The 21,459-nt window shown below is 40.3% G+C and overlaps 2 protein-coding genes across 2 annotated transcripts in view; both read right to left on the bottom strand.

Annotated features, from left to right (window-relative positions):
* Positions 1-9,262, bottom strand: part of LOC149289062 (putative E3 ubiquitin-protein ligase HECTD4) — a 71,236-nt gene extending 61,974 nt beyond the window's left edge. The window contains exon 1 of the mRNA XM_089490995.1: positions 9,110-9,262. Within this exon, the coding sequence (XP_089347121.1) occupies positions 9,110-9,262 (153 nt within the window). The remainder of the gene's footprint in view (positions 1-9,109) is intronic.
* A 9,154-nt stretch (positions 9,263-18,416) lies between these two features.
* LOC149289061 (large ribosomal subunit protein eL6-like) lies at positions 18,417-21,066 on the bottom strand. Its single transcript, XM_089491082.1, has 6 exons — positions 20,917-21,066; positions 20,737-20,835; positions 20,453-20,596; positions 20,085-20,133; positions 19,571-19,755; positions 18,417-18,583 (listed from the first exon to the last, which is right to left on the bottom strand). The coding sequence occupies exons 1-6, from the start codon at positions 21,064-21,066 to the stop codon at positions 18,431-18,433; spliced, it is 780 nt and encodes a 259-aa protein (XP_089347208.1). The 3' UTR covers positions 18,417-18,430.
* Positions 21,067-21,459: the final 393 nt, after the last annotated feature.

Below are 21,459 nucleotides of genomic sequence, written 5' to 3'. Positions count from 1 at the left end.
TCTTTATCCTTCAATACTTTGCACTAAATTTAAGTTTGGGGAATTCTTGAGATAGACACAATATAAATGCAGTCATAACTGTAAATGTAATCAATGGATACCTTTTACAATGGCAAGAAAAACCAGATAATGAAAGAATGAACTTTTACTAGAAAAGCAAAAACCAGTGACTACTCTCATGTGATTAGCACAATTCAATCTCGTACCATCACATAACTCTAAATACACAGAAACCTGCCAAACAGAACTGCTGGGGTTATGTAGAAAGAACAACCAGTTGAATAGTGTGATTCAGCAGGAATATATCTTTGTTTCCAATAGTGTTAATTACACTTTTCATGCTGGGCATTTAACTCATGCTATGTGCTGTCTATGTATGTCGTATGTAGCTGGCAAAGCGGACCTACGATGACAGCTATGTACGATTTTCGCGGTTGATATCAATTTGGACAGACCGCCACCATTCAGGGTTGATACAGTTAACACCTAAGAACATAACACGTTCACTTGTAACCTTACGTTTAAAGCCACTGTGCATAATATGATCAGATGACGCTAATACATTTTCACAGGATAAAATGTGCAGAGATAAGCACCGCAATATAAAGTATAAATAGATAGATGCAAACGTACCGGAGTGACGGGAGTGTTTCCAGCTATAATAGTCATTTACAACATCAACAATGACTACACTGTATTTCTGATCCATTTCATGTTATTTTGATGGACAAAATTAGCTTTTTGGGCTTAGCTGGTCCTGTATAATGCATTATTCAATGTCTAAGGAGGCTTTGTATTAATCTTGCTAATTTAACTAGCTTAATCTTGCTCATTGTCCAGGGTCAGCCAACTTCTTTCTGCAGCAGAGCCTCACTAGGGTTGGCGCTTCATAGTGTACAGTTAAGAAAAGAAGCTGAAACCAACTCTCCTGTCAATCCTCCCTTTAGTAAACACACGCATAGTGGTAATACACAAGAAGTGTGGAACCACAGACAGACCATACTGGGGAAACACCAAACCACATAACTTAAGAATTGCAATATCTCAACATATTCAACCTGGATGAAACCAAGACATTTTATCTCAACCCAATGAACTTTTGTAACTATTACTTCCTATTCGCATTATTTCCTCTACCATCACATTTCATTGACGTGTCTATTCACGTTTTGCTAATTTAAGACTTATTAGACTGCCGTTACTACGGAGGTTCTGGAGACCTGTGTAAGCATAAATGGTTTTTCGATGTTGGCCCAATAATAGGCATCAATCTTCTCTTGGACCAATATAGCAATATTAACATTCAGTATTCAATGGTATAGTTTGCTGAATGTATATACACTGCCTATAGATTCCACAAGAATGAGAAAAAATTAATTTTGATATGTATGTATCCACTCCCATGCGATGAACGGTAATTATTAGGATTCTACGTAAAACAGACGAGTGTCGGTATGTCCTGGCTCACATTCAGCCTGTATTCATCCTGGGTACAGAGCCAAAAGCTTAGTCACTGCCAGCACCTTCATAAATATTCACTACTTCATAAATAGGGAGGCATTACACATATAAATATTAACATTTTATAAATTGGAAGGTATTACACATAATATTAACATTTTATAAAGGATAGAATGTAAACGAAGGCTTCATATTTTTTTTCTGAAATGGAAAATATTACACGGTTAACCTGGATACCATTATTTTAAAAGGCACAGTGCACAAAATGTTTTATTTTTGTCCTTCCTTTATTACAGAAGCTATTCCCCATTCCTGTGCCAGGCATAGTGGTCCACCTCTTCTGCTGATGTTGGCACTGTAGCCTGTCCCTGTACAGGGAACAGACAGGGAGCCAGTCTGGGAGATAAACCCAGTCACAAGGGGAATATACGCCATATATTTGTGAATCTGTGCCCCCCCCCCCCACTGACTGGTTTTAATAACCAAGCCTGTGACAGAGGAGGCAGCTGAAACCAACACTCAGAGTCGCATCAAAATTGTCTGCAATGTAGACGACGTTAAAATTTATCGTTTGTGTTCATTACGATGTGGCAATCCAACAAATGCCAACTGCACTTAGTGTCTCTGTAATTTCCAAGCCTAAATGTCCCAGCCCAGGAACAGGAACTCTGACCGTGTGCCGGCAACCCGGTCTCCGTCCCCAAGCTGACAAAAACACTTATAAAGCTGTGAGCATATAAATGACCAAAGAAAAGTTAGGGCATCCCCTTTTGATGAGATCAGAACCGATACCACAGGTAGCATTGATCAATGATGATCCCCTGCCCCACTCCGATTACTGCTGCTGTAACAGAATTCCTTTCCTCTGGCTTTTTAGTGTGTGGGTGTGTATGTTGCTTGCCTTCCTTGTGTCGCTGCATGTGTATATATGAATTGTCCTTGTGTCAGGGCTGTAGGTGTTGCCGTTGTTTCAGTTGGTGTTTGCTACCAGTGCCTTATCCTTTGCTCGCTGCTTTACAACACTGTGAGAAATGAGCCATAATTACTCTTGTACCAAGTAAAACAGTATGATAATACTGTGACACCTAAGTAAAATTAAAGCACAAAAAAAAGCATTTTGGTTAAAAAGGAAACAACGCACACAACAGATGAGTGGACAATGCGAAAGTACAGCCAGTACATGCCAAAAGGCATTGCAATCATTTCTTGCCTGTGCCACTGTGTGATTAGTTTCTGGCACTGAACACCCGTCTTGATTTCTTTGAAGGATACTCGAAGGAATTGCTAAGAGTGCATCTCTACTTTTCCCACACTGGGGCTCCCAGTTACAGGGTTCATATACATTTGCTATTTAAGAGGAATCAAAGGTCCTTCAGAAAAAAAATGTGCAATGTTCTAGAAATATTCAAGTGTGTGATGTGTTCTTAGCCTATATCACCGGGTAGTGGGAACGATCCTGAAATAGAGAGCAATTAGAATCTTAAACTAAGCAGAATGAGATAAGAATAGCGGATGATTTGCTTAAAAAACCCAAAAAACTGGTTTCTGAGGACCGCTGTATTTATTTTAGAACGGTTTATATAGAACACCTGACAAAATAGGTATTCTGACTCTTTCAATATAATATGAACAGGGTTATACAGAGAAAACCTGTCTAATCAGCATTTTTTGAGTCTTAACTTTGATACATATATTAGCGGTGTAGTTACTTTAAAATTTCATGGTGTCCTGTTGCAAATGAGCGGGTGACTCTATAGAATCCATTCATATATGTTTATTTCTTTCTGTATGCCAGCTAAATGCAAAGGATATATCAGTATGCATTCTTTTTTGGTTAGGGCCCTTTAACCCCTTTAAATGATAAATCCAGAAATATCACTATTTTCTGGGTGTTTTTTCCAGCTCAGTATGTATGTTTTATAATAAATTAGCAAATGTAATAGATTTGTTTTTGTTTATTTTTTAAACAGGGTCACTGTATAAAGGCAACAGGAATGAAACATCAGAAACCCTCATCAGCTGCAAGTAGCTTTAAAACAATTATACACATACAGACCTAACCAACCATTCAAACGATTCAAAATATAAGCCAAAGATCTACACAGTCAATGATACACAATGAGGGGAAGAACCTAACCTATACACATTTTGCCAGCCAACTCAATGGCAAACGTGAAGATGAAGAGACTTAATCCGTTATCTCTATATGGTCAGCTGCAGAAAGCATGGTGCAGAGTCCACAAACCATGGCTGCTAGTTGGGTAGTGTGTGCCCACAATTCTTTTAGTGCTTCCACAGAATACAATGTGTGCCACGCAGAAGCAGCACGGAAACAGTAAGTGTTAATATACACATTCGCTAATTCATATATAAAATATCAACTCACCAATACACCAGGGCTCGACAAATCCCGGGGTTTGTCAGCCTGTGATCGCGGGGGGTGCTGCTGCTGCTGTCTGCCCAGGAGTTTGGGCAGACAGCCCAGCCAATCGGAGCCCGCCCCCGAGCCTGAGGTCACTCTCACGGAGTGATCCTGTAGGCTGAAACCGCGATTGCAGGAAAACGTGAAATCGCGTTTTCAGCTGCCACAGGCAGCTTCAGGAAAGGGGGTTGAGTGTTGATTGGGTCCTCACCTGAACCTACACCCCCTGCTGCCTGATCGCTCCATGAGAGCGACAGTGCAGCGTTAAACCCTTCAATGCCCCGATCACGGCATTTTAGGGGTTAATTCCCGTTTTGTACGGGGCTCTGCTGCTGGTGGTCTGCCTGGAAGCCCAAGCAGACCAGCAACAGCAAAAACGAGCCCCCACAAGCCCTTTGATGATTCCTGTAGGCATGGAAGCCTACAGCAGTCATCAAAGAGACTCCCCCTTGCCATGGCTGGTCTATAGACCAGCAATTGAGTCCCAGCTGCCAGAGGCAGCTTCAGGGACAGGGGAGAGGGTTATTCGGTCTCCACATGAGTGGAGAGCAGCCCCAACCCTCCACTGCTGCCTGATCGCTCCCTGAGAGCGACAGTGCAGCGTTAACCCCTTCAATGCCACAATTGTGTATTGCAGGGGTTAACATTTGTCCCCACAAGCTTGTGGGGACTAAATATCAGTCAATGCTGTGCTCCAATGGAATGTCAGCATTGAAAGAGTTAAAAAAAACAAACAACAAAACCCAGCACTGACCTGAAAGTCCAGGGTGCTTCCAGGTCAAATGCTGTGAGTTTAGTAAGTGGGCTGTTGATGATCAGATCACTCCTAACCAACTGTTAGTTTAAGAAAAAATCCTGGCTCCTAACTTTTTTAGCTGGCGCCTAGATTCACAACAAATTTGTCAAGCCCTGCAATACACCATAGTCATATTTGTAGATAACACATCCACTTTAAAGAGAAACTGCATTATATGCAGGATTTAACATCTTTAAATGAATGCATTTAGTTTGTGGGTTTTGTTTTTCAATTACTTTTTTTATGCTTTGGAAACATTTGGTTGAAAGGTTAATTACACCTGTGGCAGATGTGAACTAAACAAAACTATTCCCCTCCCATGAACTTTGTTCCCTTTTACTCTTGTTCTAGTTCCCTTCTTAAGATTTCAAGATTTGATAAAGGGAGAGGAAACCTAAGGGTTTGGCCCCAGCTATGCCTTCTTGCTTATACTTGCATTAGAAATCTCAGTCATGGTTCTGTTAAATTCCCAGAAATAATTCTCTAATCCTATAAAATTTCCCGTGTTCATGATTTTTGCTGAAAAAAATATGCAACATCATGCGACACAAAATGTGATATGTTACTGCCTTAGAAACAACAACAAAAAGAAGCTTCTTAACAATATATGTTTTATGCATTTTTTAACATCCTTAGGAAATAATAAAATGACATTCATTTGTGGAGTTCAGCACGCAATTAAGTCTTAAGTGGAGCAGCACCTTTAATGGGGCAGGATAATCACCTTTAATAAGTACAGATAATCATGCCAATCCCGGGAAGAGGAAGTTTAAGCTGATCTGACACTTTCCATAATCCTAGGTTTTATAGATCATTAAACTTAATAAACCTACACAATCATGCTTACAGAAAAATTACACATATGTATTAGAAACTCACACCATACGAGTATACAATGGAAGCAGGCATCTTATCTACCAGGACTTGTCTACTGTGCCCAGCATCCACTGGCAAAAGAGGTAATGGCAGAGTTCACTACTGAAGCTTGACACCTATTTGACATGTTTTGGTAATAGGCAGTGCCTCACTTTTCAGAAGTCACCCAACATAAGATATGCCTTATACAGCAACAGCTCAGCCCTTCTTACAAAACAAGCTCTTTGGAGAGAGGAAGATTAAGCCAGGTGGGCAAGTCCAGCTACAAAGCAGATAGACTTATATTTGTCAGACAACACACCTTCCCAAATACATTTTACTGAAAGAGAATACACTGAAAACTAATAAAAAGAGGTCCCGGTGTATATCCTGCATTAAATACTTATTACCGTATTCTATGCACCCCAGTGGATACTATCATCTTCTCTTGCAGCTGCTAAACTGCTATCCCTCAACTCCTCTGGTATCTCAGAGGGTGATCGGCTCCAAACCAGCTCTTCTCCCTTTCTGACTGGTACTGCCTAACCTCCAGCCTTGTCATAACTATTTAAAGAAAACTTCCTCAAACCTACAAAAACCTCTGCGACTTAACCACAACTAACACACACCTGCCTGTGTTTTTCAACATCTCTACCCACTTCTGCCCTGATGTTGCCACCACACTGTACAACCACACACTAACCTCAGCCCTAGAGGAGGTTGCTCCTGCTGTCGTGTGCGGCCTTCCCTGGCTACTTCTAACAAACCCGTTACCTGTACAAGTGCCCTTGTATCCCCGAGCTTCAGTGAAGGAAATTCCATTTGCCAAAAATGTTGTACATTACACATTTAAGCTCCATTACTACACTACTGTGCTCCACCATCCATGGCACGCCTGTCTTCTGGCGCAATCCTACCTTTCCGATTGTATCCTCTTGTTCCTCAGCTCTGGGTTCCCTACTCTATCTACACCTCCTACCTAATCCCACATACCTAATCTCTTCTTTTCGATTCCAGTATCACCTGGATAGAGACGACCCAATAATTTACCTTTCCTCTCCTGACCCCTTGCCTTCTTTTCTGTTCACCCGTCACTCTGAAATCGCACATTGGATGGCATCCCACTACCTGGCTGAAGCTTTATATCTTTGAGACTGAACTTCTGATTATCATCCCATCTCCTCTACTCACAAGTCCTGATGTCTCCATCATTGTTAAGAATTGTTCAACCTACCCAACGGACCAAGTCTGACCAAATGTTACTTGACTCCACTCTCATATACAGTCACTCTTCAAATCCTGCTGCCTTCATCTGCAAAATATCTTTTAAATTCATCTTTTCCTCAAAATTTTGACTCATATCTACAGAGCCCTTAGCAACGCTACACCGGTTGTCCCTTCACCTTTTGCCTCATTCCCCCTTAACTTCCCAATAGATTGTAAACTTACATGAGTTGGGCCCTCTTAACGTGTAGCGTAATTGTAAATTTTTCACTAAATTGTCACTGTCCTCCTACTGCAATAGCGCTATGGAGTCTGCTGTCGCTCTCTATATAGATATATATAAGTTTGACCTTGCATGTGTAATAAGTGTAACAAGCAATGAACTGCAAACATATAGCAAAGTCCAGGCTATTTAAAATAACCTATTTTATTTACTAAATGGTGTTATTTGCCTATATCCATTACAAATGGCCTTTTTTAAGGAGTCAAGCGCTATTTAATAACTTACTATCGATTTTGTGTTTTTAACATTCTATTTATAGTCACACACTCCCCTCCTCTCTGTGTACTGTAAAAAAACCCATATAAATCACATTATTATTATTTACTTGGGCTTAGTTACAAATACCTTTAAGTGGAACGAGATATTATTCATTGGATGCATACGTATGGACATATGCTGTGTGTAAGACTGCTAGGGTTTTGCAGTGCACAATTGTATCGTGGGACATAGTTTTATTTCAACAGAGCGGATACCTTAAATTGCGAGAGGAGGAGAGACATGATTAAGTCTGTCCATCATTTGGGAGCGAAGCGAGACTTGCACCTGCTTCAACGAGCCAAATGACAGATCGGTACAAAGGCCTAAAATACAGTGAAAACCTAGTGCAGTGATCCTCGGACAAAAGGCTCATTCGCCACAGCATCTCCGCTCATTCTGCACAGGGCTGTGGGCAAGGCAGGCAGTCTGCGTTCATTCATGCAGCATCACTGGGAATCGGCGCCATAAAAATAGCGTATAAGTAGGAAATGTATATCACAGCTTATGTGTGTGCATGTATTATGTGTGTGCACGTATACACACACACACACTTTCCCATCCAGATAAAAATTATACGTTTGAACACAAATATAAAACTGATATTTTGTAACAGAGGATCACACATTTTTAAACATTTCCCACACCTAGACAAAAAATAAACAGCAAAAAGTGTGTAATACACAAAAACACACACAAGCTGGTTTAACGATACCGTCTCTTCCGGAACCCGCTATCCAGCACACCAATATTTGGGTAGCCATTCCCGCAGCCCAATGAGAGAGGGCCCTGCGTATGTATATTCTATATGACAGATCTAGCTTAAGATGCCACCGGGCCCCTAAACACATCCCTGTAATGTTTGCAATCGCACTTGGCTAGGCAGTCACATAGGTTGTCTCGTGTATCATCACCTGTGATAGCTCTCAGCAAACCAAAGGGTGTTAACCACTATTAGAAGGACTTTCAAAGAGTTAAAGAAGCTCCTATAATATTGTCACTTTATTTCCACGTGTTTATAAACAGAAAATCTAAATGTATAAACGATGCGAATACTGCTTTAGCCTGTGTACTGCCCAAGGAAAGAATATTATTTATTGATTTCTATAGCGCCATCATAGTCCGCAGCGCTGGAATAATCACGTGTGCATAAAACCTGCTCTTTTTAAAGTACATATTCGATACGGTGTCGCTTTAGGCTCATCAGCAATGCTATGGAGATTGGGATGAAGTGATTTGCACTGCGAGGCCTTTCAGCGGCTGGTCAGGTTACATTATTTCACGTGCCCGGGGCATCACAAAGAACAGAGAAAAGGCTGGGAGATCTCGAGAGAAAAGGCTCATCTGTCAGAATTCGGGTCAAAGGCTGCCCAATCTGGTATGTGAATACAGAACAAAACCAACAACGTGCCATTAAATATATAATAGACAGAAAAATAACACACCATGGTACCAACATGTAATTCGTGACAGAAGATACAACAAGTAATGTGCGTGACAGAACATACAACACATGTGACGAGGAATAACGTATACAAAGAGGACATATTGTGTTTGTGATAGGACATCTTGCCAAGGCAGATGGTCTGCAGAGAGACACCATCAGTCATGTGTGCATCAGTGATAACACCCTGATAGGGCGAGTCTAAAGTGCTCAGTGCCTATATATATATATATATATATATATATATATATATATATATATATATATATATATACACACATACATTTAAAAAAATAAATAAATAAATATATATATATATATATATATATATGCGTGTCATCCTCCATCGCCCAGTCTGAATGGCCTCACCTCCAAGTCCGTATCTCCGGCCTCCGTGACCCCGATCTCACTCGGTAATTCGGCCAAGTCGGTGACCCGGATCAGCCCATCATGTAAAAATATAGTCTCTTCCTTCACGGAGAGCCACTGAGCAGAGTCCCCAGCGGTAGCAGCCGACCCCATGTTGTGCTCCTTGGCAGCCCCGGAGCCGCTCCCTCATCCCCCGCCTCTCACCATCACCCGGTAACCTACACCATCGCCCACCGAGCTTTCTGGTCGTTCTGACGCCGCCTCTCCTTGCCCAGATGCAATTTTACTATTAATGGGCGCCGGTTTCCCAGATGAACTGTAGCTATGCCCTACAAATCCGGTAAGCTTCAACCCGGTAAACGGGACCGCAGTACCACTACTCTCAGCGAGACGCCATATTGGCAGGAGAAGCGATCCCAGCATGCACCGCGCTGCCTGTACCTGTCTGTGGAAATACAGCAATAAACTTGCAAAATGTAATAGATAAAGATATTGCTCATGGGGGTGGCTGTTAATAGAAGCATGTTGTGATGGCTCTTCAACACATAACTGTTAATTCTCACTGTCAGTGAGACTCCTATGTCATCAAACTGAAAACATTAACTATTATTACCAAAGTGCACATACCAAGGTCAAATATGATAACCAAGTTGCATTTAAGCACAAAATTTAGTTTATATATATATATATATATATATATATATGTTGTATATACTGTATTCGTTTTTCAAGATGTGCCACTAGAAGCATCTATCCATTATCCCTGATACTGAAGTAAGAGTGTGTGTGTGAGTGTGCGTGCGCGTGTGTGTCTACCACAGTCAATATCATTCTAACAATCCTTACCCTGTAATTTGTTTTGTTTTTAACAGTTTTCCCATTTCAGTACACATTTTCTTTACTGTGTAACCCCCTCTTAACACTTCTTATTGTAACTGGAATTAAAGAGATTATTATTACTTTCTTCTATTTAGCTCCAACTATTTAGCAGCTCGTCTTACCTTACTTATATTTTGAGGCTATGACAAAACTGGAGCTGACAGACTAAGACAAACTGATACCGTCTAGGGGACGAGTGTTATAGATAGATGTGAGGGCTGTATCAGTAGGAGGTAAGACAACATGTCTAGGTATGTTTATGAAAAAATTGTTTTTGAGATTTTTCTTGAATATTGAGAGGGAAGGTGAAGGCTGGAGGTTAAGTAGAAGTGAGTTCCAGAGGTATGAAGCAGCACAAGTGAAGTATTTTATGTGTAATAAGGAAAAGGTCATAATGGCGGACCAATGATACTCACCCCATAAGCGATATGTAAATGATTTGTGTGAATGAGTGAAAGAATAAATGGTTGTGTGAATGAATTGCGTGAATGAAAGTGTGAATTAGTGAGTGACCCTAAAAGTGTTTGCGTGTATCATAGATTATAATTTATTTATGGAAAGGCAAAGATGGCACAAGCAGAGTGTTTATGGGACAAAGATGGCACAGGCTGGGCTGTTTGGGGACAAAGTTGACTCATGCTGGGCTGTTTGGGGCAAGTTCTATGTGTGTAATTGTGGGTGCTGGTCAGGTTCTATGTGGGCAGTGTGGATGCCACGGCTGGCTTTGGGTTGTGCAAACTGGGATCTATGCCTGTAATTAAGGGGGTTTTATCTATACCTTTAATGCTGAGTTTTTATGTGAATTCCAATTGATCTGTACATGCAAATCTGGGTTTGTGTGTTATTCTGTTGATCTATATCTGCTATGCTATGTTTCGATACATTATTTATGTATACCTGCAAATACAGTGTTTGTATGTCTTATTCAGTTCCTGCAGACGACCCTGCTTTGTTCCTGCTTCCGGCCCCGGGAAAGGAGTCTGCAAGCAGAACAGAGAGCTCTGCAGTTCAGGTAAGGGGGTGGGGGAGGTTGTATGAACAAGTATGTGTGATTGAGGGAATGAATGAGTATCTGTGAATGAGTGAATGAATGTTTGTGAATGAGTAAATTAATGAATGTGTAAGAGGGGGGAAACATGGCACAGCGAGGCTGTAAGTGAAGTGTAGACCCCATTCTGCAGGGTAACAAATTAGTGAATGAATGTTTGTGAATGAGTAAACGAATGAATATGTGTGTGTGATAGCATGGATGTGTAAGAGGGGGAAGCATGGCACAGGGAGTCTGTAAGTGAAGTGCAGACCCCCTTCTGCAGGGTAACATTTTATTTGTGCTGGCATCATCACACAAGGGGGATAGCTAGCTGGAGAACCTGGGAACTACTGAGCTCCAGCTACCTGGAGCCTTCCCTTGCGGGACACGGCCAGGACTGCCCACCGACATCAAGGAGTGGGAATGCCTACTAACATCAGAGGGAAACACTCCCATTTAAAGGGGAAATGGGCATGAAGCGGGTCATGTCAAGATCCCACGACCCAGAGGCTTCGGGTGTTGACTTATTTTAACAAAAATATTACATAAAATTGTTATAGAGAGTACAAGTAAACAGTAAAATAGATTAAAAAGAGGAAAAATGCAGTCAGGGAGCTGCTTGGGGTTCCTGGGCGCAGTCAACCCACAAATTTCCCCGAATGTGTAGAAGGTGGTCTTGTACCTGGGAGGGATGCAACGGAAGCACAAGAGATAAAACATGTGGCTGAGTTGGACATCTTGCCTGGGGCGCTATATAGACTAGGAGTCACCCTGAACACACTAACAATAAAATCACAAAACCCCCATTTGTAACCTTAAAGGCAAATTCAGATATTGCTCTACAACCTTTCTGGGCTAAATTCTATCAGGCAGATGGTCAGAAGCATTAGCAGCAGGAAGAGGTGGTAATGTCTTAAAAGCTTGCAATACAATATCTCTGAGTTGGCCATTAAGATACTGCTAAATAAATTTTGTTATATTTATTGCAAAAACATATTCTCAGAAATACTGTGAGTATATATTTTTAACCTGTAATGTTTAGTTCTAATTTCTACTATAAAAATTGAACATTTTCACAAATATTTTGGTATAGCTTCTATAGCTAAATACACCAATAAAACATATTTTTTAGCATGTCCAAGGCCCTTTCCAGAAATAATTGTTTATTCCTGCCTCATTTATAATTTTTGCTAGGATCGCTTAATTACCACGTGACTCAAACGCAAGCGCTGGTACGTTGTCATCGAAACAAAAAACTTCTCTTTCTGTATGGTTTTCATGTGATTCAGTGTAAATGATACAATGATAGATCTGTAAATGTTTGCTTATTATCATAGAAAAAAATATTGTTTTGGGAAGAAGCACTAAAAGTGGGTAAGTAAGAAGGTCATATCGAAAGCCTTTACACTAACAGTGCCTCCAATCCATCCCGTACCTAAGATCATACCTGGGAACTTTCTGGCTCCGGCTACCTGAAGGCCCCCTTCCAGTATGCTGGTAGGAGGTCCCATTAATGTCATTGGGTGGTCCCGCTGTTGATTGTCAGTGGGAAGTCCTAATGAAGTCATGGGGCACAAACTATTGTTGGAGAGGAAGAAAGAGGGGAGACCCGGAGTTTCTCCATAGTGATCTGAAGACCTGGAGAAGCGAGACTTTACCCTGGGTATCTGGGTGAAACCCAGAAAGTTCCAAGTATGCCTAAAATCTTCCCAGTGCAAATGGGTCTGTCCACTAATGGACTCAAACAAGTCAAGGAGTGGGTGGAATCTAGGCAGAGAGTGGGTATAACCAAACAGCTTCCTCACCTGTAAATTAACCTTTTCACACCCCTATAGACATACTTACATAAAAAAGGTGACAGCCTGAAATCTCCTTGGTCAGCAGAAGCTAGCATCCCTGGTTTCCTGCAGATTGGTTGTAACGCCAGTATGTCACTATAATGTGCATGCCCGATTGTATGTCTGACAGTCGCAGCAATACTGAAACCAGCCGGAAGGTCTTTGGAGGACGGCCCCAGCTGTAATCTCTCATAGCTCCCCCTGCTGGCTGATTGCACACATTGCGGTCAGTAATGCAGGACTATGGAGTCTCTGCTTGCTGATTACTGCATGATCAGCATAGGAGAGATCAGAGTGAGGAGAGAGAGAAACTTTGTCTTCCAAAGAATTAAAATATAAAAAAAAATAAAAAAAAATTGAAATGGTAATTAAATATCAACTAAAAAATGAATACAACTTTACAGGGAGCCCAATGATGTCACCATGATATCACTGGTATCCGTAAGGTACAAGAAAAGTCCCCAAAGGCATTTTTCTCCTTATTGCAGTAGGAACATTGCAAATAAATAAAAAAGACTATGCATGTATAATAAATTGAATTGAAATTACTCTGTTTGAGTATATATATTTTTACATATTGGCACTAATAATTATTATGTTTTATGTATTTCTATGATTTTAATAGAAGATCCAGAAAGTTTGCAGGACATCTGCAAGCACAGTTATCATTGTGTGTAGTGTGTATAACAGCAATGTAGCGAATCGTAACATTAGGAATAGTGAGCCAGGTGCTAGAAGAGTTATTATATGTATAAGTTCAGTACCAGTGCATTTGCGGTTTTATCTGTAAAAAAAATACTTTACGTTTGCAAACCCAAAGCAATTTGCGAAGCTAACGCAAAAGACAAACTAGACAAATCAATGTAGAGTTAATTGTGCTCGTTTATCCAACGAGAAATATGGGAATGTTCTCTTATGTGCCACCATAATGCTCTTTCCAATCGCTGGATCTGTACAAAAATCTGACCATGGGCAAACTAAGTTTCTTTATTCTGTGCACTTTCATATTTTCTGAATCTTTCTTACAAGAGCCCATCAGCAACTATTAGCAAAAATACACATAACACATGCTGTATTGCCCTACAATACAAGTAGAAACTGCTATAATACTAGTAATACTGTAATCTATAGTGTTCAGGATCCGCCACAACTTCTCTTTCAATTTGTCAGTATTTGTGTAGTCCACTATTAGACCGAGCTATCAGTGTACTGTATAATAATTAGCGTATTCACATTTTTAGACTAATTTATTGGGTTTTTGTTTGTTTTGTTTTTTTAACATTATGACCTCTCATTTTGTTTTCACAGATATCCCTAACCTGTATATATAGTATTTAAGTATATTCACTACCTCTGCAACAGACCACAATCCCTATAATGCTCACATTATTACCACAATGAGAGTTATATATTAGTAAGGCCATATGATGTTTTTTTCTGTTTGTATATTTTATTAATTTATTGATGAACTCTTGTTAGGTTTCTGTGTTTCTATTTGCCTAGCATTCTGTGTATAATGTATGTGTGTGTTCTTACTCATGTTGGGACATCTCCAGGACTAGGTAATGGATATGTCCTTGCGTGGTCGATTAGCCAGCTGTTAAGGGAAATAAAATCCCAGAAGAGTGGTGGGTGGAAAAGTACTAAAAGAGGAATGTTACCTACATAGTAATAATTAGTGATAATTGTTGTCTTACTGTAAAATAAAAAAACACAGTATGTACAGGGCCGGCCTTAGGGGTGTGCGACCTGTGCGACCGCCCCGGGGCACCATGGTAGCAGGGGTGCCTGCCCAGGACTTAACTTAAATCATCGGTTTTTTTTGTTTGTTTTTTTTAAAACTTTATTTAACATCATTCATGTTAAATAAAGTTTAAAAAAACCCCCGATGCTTTAATCTAAGTCCCGGGCAGGGGCGCCGAGCGGTTGCTCATGAAGTTCTCAGCAACCGCTTGGCACCCCTTACTCTCCGTGACTCCGTCACGGTGCTGGCATCTCATGTTGAGCGCCGGACTATTCCGGCGCTCAACATGAAATGCCGGCACCGCGGCAGAGCGAGAAGACGGATGCCTCCCGCTCTCACCGCATTTTTTTTAGGTAAAATATGACAGAACTGCGTATCTGTGCTTAGAATGCTACGGCACTCGATGCTGTTTATTTGCTAGGGAGGAACTTTAACCTCCTTATAGATAAAAAATGAGAATAGCATAGATAGATGTGTAGTTGGAATTCTTTCATGGATGGCCATCCAGGCCATGCCATTATGCTGCTTAGTCAGCCTACTTGATGCCACATTGGTCCATAGAGCCTTTGCTGTGGCAGCAAGGAGCCATAAAATGTCTCCAGAGTCCTTGATCCCATAGGAAGTCAGATTGTTTTTATTTTTCTACATCTCTCCATGCAGTATGCAAAGAACTGTAGCTCACACGATGTAAATTTTGAACAGTGTATAGTCAAATACTGTTTATAGTTATGGTGGATCAAACCATAGAGAGTCCTGCATTGTACAGCAAGCAGGGTTAAACTGGGAACTGCGGACCAAAGTGGTGCAGTGGCTGTGATTTACCTGGATTTTTCTTGTAAACCAGTAATATTCAAATTTTTCACTTAGGCTATGAGCGGTCATTGAACTTAAAACAAGCGAAACAACGCATCTTATCTACACCACTGAATGGGAATTTTCCCTGCCTCTCATGCAACCACTGTAATTGTATAATTTGAGATAAATGCTCTGTTCATCCTCACACCAGACATTTGATTCCCGGTTATTTTACTTTTTGTAGTTCATTTTCAGTGTAGCCTGGGACATGTAGGAAAATAATTAAAGCACTGAACAATAGAATCCCACAGCACAAAACTAGTGACACTTTAATCACTAGTGTAGATCTCACCAGCGTTTAGGAATATTACCTTTGACTTATGTATATATATATATATCTGATGCACTGAATATTTATCATTTTTAAAATTTTTACTTAATATCATATATATATATAGATATATATATATTTACAAATCAACAAGAAATTCTAATATTGCAATTATATTTATGACAACATAAAGAATAAGCAAAACTTCATATACTGAGAGTTGGGGCCCCCATAGTGGCTAGAAAAAGAAAAACAGCTAAACAAAAGTATATATTTTTTGAACGTTGACATCCTAAAGTATTTCACTAGGGGCATTTTAACACTTTTTTTTTTTAACGATTTTAGAACCAATCTGCCCTAAACATTGCAGTATGTTTTTTTTAACCCATTCTATCCAAACAGTATTTCAGTACATTTATTTCCCTGACTACCCTAAGTACAGGAATAATATTACTATCTTTTATGTAAATAGCGCCAACAATTTACGTAGCGCTTCATACAATGCATATATTCAAGGGGTATGACAAGACTATAATTGACAGACCGATACATTAGGTGGAGAGAGCCCGGCTCACAAGTTTACAATCTTGAGGGAATGGGGTGACAAACGTAAGGCACAGAGACGGGTGAGAGGTAGTGTGGTGGTTGTATCAATGACAGGGAAGTTCTAGCAGCTAAGATGGTGCGGCTTTTCTGAAGAATTGAGTTTTGAGATGTTTCTTGAATTTTGGGAGGGAGGGTGAATGCTGAAGGTTCGGTGGAAGTAGATTCCAGAGATATAGGGCAGCTCGAGTGAAATCTTGTAGACTGGGAAAGAAAGAGGTGATAAGTGAGGAGCAGAGTCTTAGCCCATGAGAAGAACGTAAGGTTCGAGTAGAGGAGTGTTTGTTTATGAGGGCAGAAAAGTAGTGTTATGGAGGGCTTTGTATGTTGGTACCAGGATTTTATATTTAATTCTAATGGTAATAGGGAGCCTGTGGAGGGTTTCACAGAGGGGGGGAAGCAGAAGAGGAGCGACGTGCAAGATAAGCCTAGCAGCAGCATTTAGGATAAACTGTAGAGGAGAGAGTCGAGACAGTGGAATGTCAACCAGAAGTGTTGCAGTAGTCAAGACCGGAAATGATAAGTGAATGAACCAGAGTTTTTGTGGATTCTTGGGTGAGGAATGGGCGGATGCGAGAGATGTTTTTAAGGTGCAAGCAGGATTGATCAGGCGAGAGACTGAATGTAAGGGATGAAGGAAAGGTCTGAGTCAAGGATGACCCCAAGGCATCACCCCTGGTAAGTAGGAGAGATAATCGTGTTGTTAATGTTGATAAAGAACTCAGGAAGTGGGGTGGAGATGGAAGGGAAAATTAGTTCAATTTTAGAAAGGTTAAGTTTCAGGTAGCGTTGTGAGATCAGTGAAGAAATAGCAGACAAGCAGATGGTAACACGGGACATGAGAGACGGAGAGAGATCAGGACAGGTAGATTTGAGTATCATCTGTATATAGATGATACTAGAGGGCAAATGAGTTGATCAGATTGCCAAGAGACGAAGTACAGAGGAGAACGGGGGAGGGCCATAGTAGCATGTCCCATGCAGCTGATTCCACACCAGCACCTTACAAAATTGGTGTAACCAAAACAAAATCCATCACATCTACTTTACAGGTTTTTTTTTTTGTTTTTACAAAACTGGATTAGTGCGAGTCATTTTAAACTGTCCGTCATAGAAGACTTAATTGCAGTTTAGCATTGGATATTAAAATAGCAGGGTGCTGGGTTGGTTTAGCTAGATGCATTAGTAGAAGAGGCGATTCTGCCACTTCACAGAGATCTGATCAAACCTTGCCAAGTATAGTGTGCGGTTCTGGAGACCTCCAGCAGGATATGGACATATTGAAGTTGAAAAATTGTTGACAGGACACAAGTTATCAGTAGAGACTAAGGGATCTTACAGCTCAAAGGAAAGAAGAGGGGTGATGTGATAATTCTCTTAAGTATTTAAACGGTTCTAGAAGTACAGGCGGGAAGTTTATATCAGGAGAAATATTGGAGCAAGAGGCCATAGACTAAAGCTGGAGGGCAAGGGGTAAAACGGATTTTTAATTTATTTTTATACAGCCTTATATAGTGAGAATTCAAACATGCATGGAATAGGAGTAGGGCTATCTCTAATCTAGGACAAGACCAAAAGGACCAATATAAGATTTGAGCCTCTCTACATCGGGGGGGGGGGGGGGGAAACAAGCAGAGTAGATGGGCCAAATGGTTACCTTTCTAGCCTACATTAGGGTTTTGCAACATTTTTCCATCTGCATTTATTCACCCTACCCCAGTTTTTAAAAATAACTGTTGCACCCTGGGATTACACGGGTACAAAATGCTACGTAATCATTTATCTAGTTGAATTTAAACATGCATGTTGTCACTATATCATGAAGATCTTGGAGGCTCAGTAGTCAGAACAGTTAAGGTGCAATGTAAACAGCCATGACGATCAATAACCCGCTGTGTCCAAATATACATCACTAGATCTTGTCTTTGCAGGGCTGTACTTGTTTTACATTAACTGGCAAGTCATAAAACTCACCATTATAACAATCATTAATTACAAATGACAATTGCAGAAGTTAGCAACATTGGGCAGTTTGGATATTCCTTTGACAATAAGTACAACATAAGTTTTTCCATTAGTTTTATTAGGCCATTGTGACTCATTAGAACACCAATTTGTGAGGGTACATTCCATTTGACAAGAAAAATACAGAGCGCAAGTATCCACGCATCTGGGGTTCTTTCTTGACCAGGGGCAGGAGCTGAGAGTCCACGAATTTCTGATCTGCTTTGCGCTGTTGTGTGACTGCATATTTCTGAGGAAAAAAAAAAAAAAAAAAAAAAGTGTCATACACAGACAACGGCAGACAATCACATGAAGAATTGTGTACTAAAGTTTGTATTCACTGCAATCACACAGAAATCTATATAAATACATTCACGTATCCACACTTATTCAAGTGTTAAACTGCATCTGAGTTGATATGTTAATACTAGTATTTGATTTATATTGCATCACGCCACAGAGCTGTACAATAACTGACAGCTGTGTATCAAATATATTGTTTTGTCAGTTTTAGTACACTAAACTAATGAAATTAATAATGCCCTAACAGAAAAGGGTCTTATGTGTGAAGGGCAATTCTTAGGCAATGTTTTAAAAACGATCTTATAACCAACCGAAAAATCCAACACAAAGCCCCCCCCCCCCAAACAAAACACTTTGAATTGGAATAGTGATATGACCACATTTTCAAACATTGCTCCATCCTTAATCACAATAAGCCCATCTCCAGAAGATTATTAAGCAGGGGGTGTGTTCAGAGCTACTAAATATGGGAACTGTCTAAGTTCATCAGGAAAGTCTAAAGGATAGCTTGGAAGAAACACTAGATACGAGATGCAATAGAAATGCAGCTACTTTATAGAAAAAAAAATAATTGTATAAAAGCCAGTCTTATCCTCACACTGCATGTAAACTTCTGGACCCACTAGTTTTAAGTTCTTGAAAATAGTAGATAAACAGACCCAGCCTTCAGGCAGAAGAGCTACTTAGATTTTTTTTTTCTGGGTACAAAACTATGCATTCCTAACAAGTTGTGCCACATGTCTTGTGCATTATAATTTGACAAAGCCATAAAATGAAAGTCACAATGCTATATAATGGGATTAAGTCCAGGCAAAATATTACAGGTAGGGGTTGAAGGGATAAACCTGTAAGGACCTAGCCACAAAAAGACATCTGAAATAGAACACATCCACATACAAAGAGCTAAAGGACTAATCTGTGCAGAAAAACTTACTTCTTTCTCAGTGTCAAAGATTTCCCCTTCCTGGTGCTTGGGTTTGCGCAGCTTCTTCTTCTTAAAGTAAGAGTCAGTCAGATGCTTGGGGACCTTGACAGTTGAGATATCAATCTTGGTAGAAGTGGCAATGACAAACTTCTGGTGAGCCCTGCGCAGAGGCACTCTGTTGATAACTAGAGGTCCTGCATAGGAAGAAAAAAATATGAACATATCAGGTCACATTTCCATTTTACGTCTGAGTAACGTAGTTTTTAGCAGTTTTGTTTGAATGCACTAGGAACAATGTGTCAAAATACAGGCCGGCATGCATGATGTTGGGATTGAGGCATGTTAAATATGTTCCAGCGGTGTACAATACTATCAAACCGTTAACTAGGACATGGGTTGCTCCACTGGCCATATGTACACGAATTAGCTCCATCTTGTATAATAATTGGTTTTTAGTTCTCAAAAAAAAAAATAATAAATTGAAAGTATTCATTTTCTCAGAGGGAAAAACAAACGTGATTACCTGTTACCAGCAAAAGGCCAGATTGAAGCTGCTTCAAGAAGACAACACGCTGTAAAAAGAGAATGATGTTCTGTGTATTAGTATTGCCAGCTAGTTATCTACAAACACAGCAAGGTCTTGGCCTTGTCATATTTGTATGACACTAAACAGAGGCCTAATCACAATTTGTAGCATGAAACTTAACAATGCAGAAGAAACAGAATGTGAAAGAAAGGATTTTCAAGCTGATCATAAACACACACAACAGATTTTTTTTTAAAATATATTAAAGTTTACAGTGCATGGACACAAACAACAAGTTAGATACTGCTAGAGCCATTACTTAAGAACTCTTAGAAAAGTAAAATTACTAACTAGAAATACAGTACCTTTCCCCTGTGACGTCCATCAAGGAGGATAAGTACAGTCCCAGGAGTAATGGAAGCACGCAGGTGGTGCTTATGTTGACTGAAGGGCTTCTTGCCATGGCTTAGTAGTTTACGAGGAACATCTTCAGTGGGATAGAAGCGGGGCTGGGGAAAACAAGTTAAACATTTGTCACAAAACCACAAAATAATTTTAAGCTTGTGAGTACCCCCCTTACCCAATGTATCAGTTTTGCCACACTACGAGTGCATGCACTGTAAGACAATCGCTCTGGATTTTTCCTTACCATCTTGCGCAGCTTTGTCACACGAGTACCACCATTCTTATCCCCACCGACGGTCTTTGTGACAGTTGCTTGTGGCTTCTCCTTTTTCTTCTTTTCAATCTGCGGGTGGAAAAATAAATAGCTTAAGATGGTGAAAACGTAATCAAAAATTACTACTCTGATCAACACAAGTTTTCTTACCTTTGTTTCTGGGGCCTTGTACTTGCGCTTATATAGGGCTTTTCTGGCATACATTACAGAACGGGAATACTTCCCAATTCCACGCGCCAGCACCGGGTTGCGGCTGGCATGGTGTCTCCTCACCTTCTTCACAGCCTGTTCTTCTGCCATCTACAATGTTAAGAGACAAGCGCTGTAAAAACCATACAGTGCAGCATATCGCTGATGGGCTAGGGTTGTCTCCCTGTACTATCAAACACAGGTTTTTCTAAATGTGCAGAAATCCTACAACAAGAAAAGATTAACAAGCTACCAAAAACAGAAGCCAAGCAAAACATCTGTAGAACAAGTTATATCAAGATAAAGGAAAGCTACAAACATAATATAAATGCTAAAAATCCCAAGAATACGTCAAATCATATCGTCAGTAGAGGACTAATAGCATGGACTTAGAGCACTAGTGTAGAACATCGTGGGTGCTCGATGTAGTTTAGAACCCCACGTCAAGCACCCAACTAGACCCCAGCATCAGTGCGTTAGTTCAGTACTTTACTCCATGGCAGT

Source organism: Sceloporus occidentalis, unplaced genomic scaffold (assembly GCF_023333645.1).
Source record: "Sceloporus occidentalis isolate IW3139 unplaced genomic scaffold, rSceOcc1.0.p SCAF_48, whole genome shotgun sequence".
NCBI classification, from domain to species: Eukaryota; Metazoa; Chordata; class Lepidosauria; order Squamata; family Phrynosomatidae; genus Sceloporus; species Sceloporus occidentalis.
Note: the sequence above shows the minus strand (reverse complement) of the source record. Positions and strands in the feature narration are given on the sequence as shown.